Here is a 5,151-nt window from a genome sequence, read left to right on the forward strand (position 1 = left end):
CTGACAACCTTGATTCCAGCTTGTGCTTCCTCCAGCCCAGCGTTTCTTATGATGTACTCTGCATGGAAGTTAAATACAGCCTTGACGTACTCCTTTTCCTATTTGGAACCAGTCTTTTGTTCCATGTCCAGTTCTAACTGTTGCTTCCTGATCTGCATACAGGTTTCTCAAGAGACAGGTCAGGTGGTCTGGTATTCCCATCTCTTCCACAGTTTATTGTGATTCACACAGTCAAAGGCTTTGTCATAGTCAATAAAGCAGAAATAGATGTTTTTCTGGGACTGTCTTGTTGTTTTGATGATACAGCAGATGTTGGCAGTTTGATCTCTGGTTCCTCTGCCTTTTCTAAAACTAGCTTCAACATCTGGAAGTTCATGCTTCACGTATTGCTGAAGCCTGGCTTGGAGAATTTTGAACATTACGTTACCAGCATGTGAGCTGAGTGCAATTGTGCAGTAGTTTGAGCATTCTTTGGCATTGCCTTTCTTTGGGATTGGAGTGAAAACTGATTTTTTCCAGTCCTGTGGCCACTGCTGAGTTTTCCAAATTTGCTGGCATATTGAGTGCACTACTTTCACAGAATTGTCTTTCAGTATTTGAAATAACCCAACTTATTCCATATCAGCTTATTAAAAACAAGTAATGATTTTGTTCTATTCATGTTTAAGGGAATTCAGTGTCTGATTATTGCCTCTTCCATGAAATTTCATTGTAATTAGTTGAATTATTAGTAACAATGAGATATTTTGAATCATTTGCATATCAAATCTGATGCTCAATATTTTTTGACAAAGCTTATAAATATCATGTCAAATGAGTCATTGATATTATGTTTATAGGAAAGTTTTACAAATAAAAATAGCAGTCATATAGTATAAAATATAAATGCTTTCCACATAATTAATATTGCAAAGGATTTTCATATCAAACACTTTTAAAAATTCTTTTTAATTTAAATGTATTTATTTTAATTAGAGGCTAATTACTTTACAATATTAATATCAAGTTTTTATCTTTTCTTTGCTTTTTAGTCAAAACTTTAAAGACCATTATAGGAGCATATAAACAATTATCTTCTAAATACGTAGTCTCAACTGTACTCTATTAAGTATATTTATATATATATAGTATATATTTAATATATAATAATATTATATATATTAATATCTTAACATTAGTAATTGGCTTCTACTTAAATCTAAGTTTGCAGAAATATTCTATAAACCTAATTTATGTAATAAGAGATCTACTAGAAAAATGAAAAAAGTATTATGAGTCAAGTCAAAATGCATTGATATATACTATATTTTGAGAATCTTGGTAAATGCAAAATGATTAAAATGATTTGAGTGTAGTACATTCACTGAATAAAGAATACAAGTTATTTCTATTTCCTATAAGGAAAGACTGAAACATACTGCTTTTATAATTTAAAATAATACCTAAAAATTATTCCCCTCCTAAGGATAGGGGAAATATGATAGAAGTAAGATAATAAATATGTTAGGGAATATATAATAGAGTATATCCTATATCTGAAATAAAAATAATAAACATACTTGTGCAGACAAAACAAACTGTCTAAACATAAATATAATTGATGCCTCATTGAAGACCTTTCATATCAGAGATCTTAGAAACATAAGTCCAAAATTTCCTTAATAAGAATCTGGGAAGCTACCATGGTCCAGTGACTCTACTAACTAACAGGAATTTAGTGTGAATAGACACTGTCCATTCTTCTTAACACTAAAATGAAGTGTTGTTTTGATTCAGGATGACTACATTGAAGTAAACTGTTAATGGAAAAAGCAAAACCAGAAAGACAAAATGATTCTATGCAGTGAGAAAAAGTCAACAACTTTGGATATCAATATATTAAATGTGAGTTGCAGTAATATTCACTGATCTTAGAGACTAAATTATAATCAGTCAGTTCATGGGAAACACCACTGCCTTCAAACTGAATCTGTCTACACCAAATTTTACTGAGCTGTAGATCAAACAAGTAGAAACAGCAAGAAGCAAATCCCATTCATATGCTGATCTTTTAAAACTTTTAAAATGTCAGCAAAACGGTGCTAACATTTCAGGGAATTAAATATATAATTAGGTTTTTTCTTATATAAAGTATATACAAATTATGTTTATTTCATAATGATAAAATAATTGACTTGTTCAGCAAATAAATGCCCATTGTGTAAAACATGACCAGTTAAAAAAACTATCTGAGAGTCCATTTGGCTTTACTTGGAAAATATAGCAAAAAAGGAATATGCTTATCTCAGTATACAGTTAAATGTAAAGGAGGTTGAGATTTATGCTAATTTTTATTTCTTTCACTCTACCTCTTATTTGTTTATATTTGTTTGTTTATTTATTTATTTTAGGTAAAGCAAGAATTTCAAGATGGGATGTGAGAATCACACTTCCAGCAGTGACTTCATTCTTTTGGGACTCTTCTCTTCTTCCCAAACAAGTCTGATTTTCCTCTCCATTATATTCATCGTTTTTATTATAACTATAACAGAAAATACAATGATGATTATCCTTATCCACAGGGAATCAAAACTCCATACTCCAATGTATTTCCTGCTCAGCCATCTCTCTTTTATAGATATCTTGCATACTAGCAACATTGTTCCCAAAATGATCACTGACTTTCTGTCAGGCAGCAAAACTATTTCATTTGTAGCCTGTGGCTTCCAGATATTTCTATTCCTTACCCTCTTGGGTGGTGAGTGCCTTCTCCTGGCAGCAATGTCCTACGATCGCTATGTAGCCATCTGTCATCCACTGCGTTATCCCATTCTTATGAATGACTATGTCAGCGTTCTCATGGCTGGAGGGGCCTGGTTTATTGGAATAATCAACTCCATAGTTCACACAGCTTATGCACTTCACTTTCCCTTTTGTGGCTCAAGGGCCATTGATCACTTTTTCTGTGAAGTTCCCGCCATGTTGGTGTTGTCTTGCGTGGACACAACACACTATGAACAAGCAGCTTATGCAAGTGGCATCATTTTCTTATTTATCCCTTCCTCTCTAATCTTTGCTTCTTATGTCCAAATTCTTCTTACTGTCCTCCAAATGAAATCAAAAAAGGCAAGGAAAAAAATCATTTTATACCTGTTTCTTCCACATGATTGTGGTTATAATGTACTATGGGCCTTTTATTTTCACATACATGAGACCTAAAAAGTACCACACTCTAGGTCAGGATAAATTGCTGGCAATATTCTATACCATCCTCACACCATCTTTCAACCCAATTATCTACAGTATCAGGAATAAAGATGTCTTAGATGCAATGAAAAATATGCTCAGAAGTAATTTTCTCCATAAAATGTTATAGGGAAAAAGCTTAAAGTGTATATTGTTGTCTATTTCCATACTAAATATTTAGAGGATATCTGTTATTCAAATCTCTAGAGAGTTTTTATCTCTTCAAGTGTGCAAAGATGGATATTTCTGAAACATTGATAATAATAAAGTTGTTACAGATATTTGTTTTATAAATATATATATCTAAAACCATATCTGTCTCTCTATGTTGCCAATTATAATCACCAAACCTCCAATTATAGAACATCAAAGATGACTAAAGGCTAATTTTATTTTCCCACTAAAACAGCAAATTTGTAAAAATTATCTTTTATGATAAAATCACATTATATATAGATATATACATATATGATGTATTTGAAGGTGTGAGAAGGGGGAAGGTGGCAAAAAATGGAAACTTGAACTTATGAGATAAATAAGTCCTGGGGAATTAATGAACAGCATGGTGATTACAGTTAAAAATGCTATATTGTATATTTGAAAGGCACTAAGACAGTAGACTTTTAAAAGATCTCATCACGAGAAAAAACTGTACAGTTTTCCAAAACACACACCCTATGAAGACTGAGTAGTGAGTAGAAAATTTGACTAGACCTATAATTAGTAAGGAGCTTAAATTAGTAATTAAGATTTCCCAACAAAGAAAATCTGTAAACCAGAGAATGTCACCAGGTTAATTTTAGCATTCATATATAACAGGATTAATGTCAGTCATTTTCCATATCTTCCCAAACACCAGAGGAGGAGGTATCACTCATTATCTCATTCTATGAGGCCACAATTAAACTGATACCAAATTCAGAAAAAGATTCTATAAAAAAAGACATTGAGGGGAGAGGTCCTAAGATGGCGGAGGAATAGGTCGGGGAAACCACTTTCTCCCCCACAAACTCATAGAAAGAACATTTAAATGCTGAGCAAATTCCACAAACAACTTCTGAATGCTGTCAGAGGACATCAGGCACCCAGAAAGGCAGCCCATTGTCTTTGAAAGGAGGTAGGACAAAATATAAAAGATAAAAAGAGAGAAAAAAGAGGTAGGGAAGGAGATCCATCCCCGAGAAGGGAGTCTTAAAGAGAGGTTTCCAAACACCAGGAAACACTCTCACCGGCGGATCTGTGGGGAATCTTGGAATCTCAGAGGGCAACATAACCGGAAGGAAAAGTAAATAATTAAAACCCACAGATTACATGCCTAATGGCAACTCCCAGCGCTCGTAGCCACCACCAGCAAGCAGGGGCTGAACAGGGAGGTGTGGGCTGCACTGCTTAGGGTAAGGACTGGGCCCAAATGCCCTGAGGGCAATCTGAGGGAACTAACATAAGATAGCAACCCAGACGGTGGGATAGCCAGAGAGAGAGAGAGGAGGGAGAGAGAAAACTATCCTGCAAAAAGCCCTAACCTGAGGCATTGCCAGGCCTGCTCACAGAACAAAGAACTGAGAAAATACCAGGGGAGAGCTAGCAGGCTGCAGACTGGCCCATCCCCTGCTGGAGACAAGCAAATGAGGAGGGGTGGTAGGAGAGTGGGGGGGGGGGGGGGTGGCCAGCGAGAGCCAGAAAGGGGCAATCGTGGCCCCAGAGAGTCATCCTCTACCAAAATGCAAACAGGCTCTGTTGCTAACCAAGAGTTCTTGAGATTCTGGATGGTTGAATTGCTGGGAGGGTCGCAGCCAGGGATCAGGTCCCCAGAAGAGACACACGGCACACCGAAGAAGGTGCACCCCTTGTACACCCAGAAAACTGAGCGGCTGGGACTGGGGGGAGGTGATAAGACGTACTGCCCACCTGGGGGTGACTGTGCTC

At 35.9% G+C, this 5,151-nt stretch overlaps 1 protein-coding gene across 1 annotated transcript; it reads left to right on the plus strand.

Moving 5' to 3' along the window:
• The first annotated feature begins 2,409 nt into the window (after nt 1-2,409).
• Nucleotides 2,410-3,355, plus strand: LOC102274166 (olfactory receptor 2AJ1). Its single transcript, XM_005910773.2, is given in 2 exon segments — nt 2,410-3,111; nt 3,113-3,355. Coding segments are annotated over 2 exon segments (945 nt in total).
• The last annotated feature ends 1,796 nt before the right edge of the window (nt 3,356-5,151 follow it).

Source organism: Bos mutus, chromosome 7 (assembly GCF_027580195.1).
Source record: "Bos mutus isolate GX-2022 chromosome 7, NWIPB_WYAK_1.1, whole genome shotgun sequence".
In the NCBI taxonomy this organism is placed as follows: Eukaryota; Metazoa; Chordata; class Mammalia; order Artiodactyla; family Bovidae; genus Bos; species Bos mutus.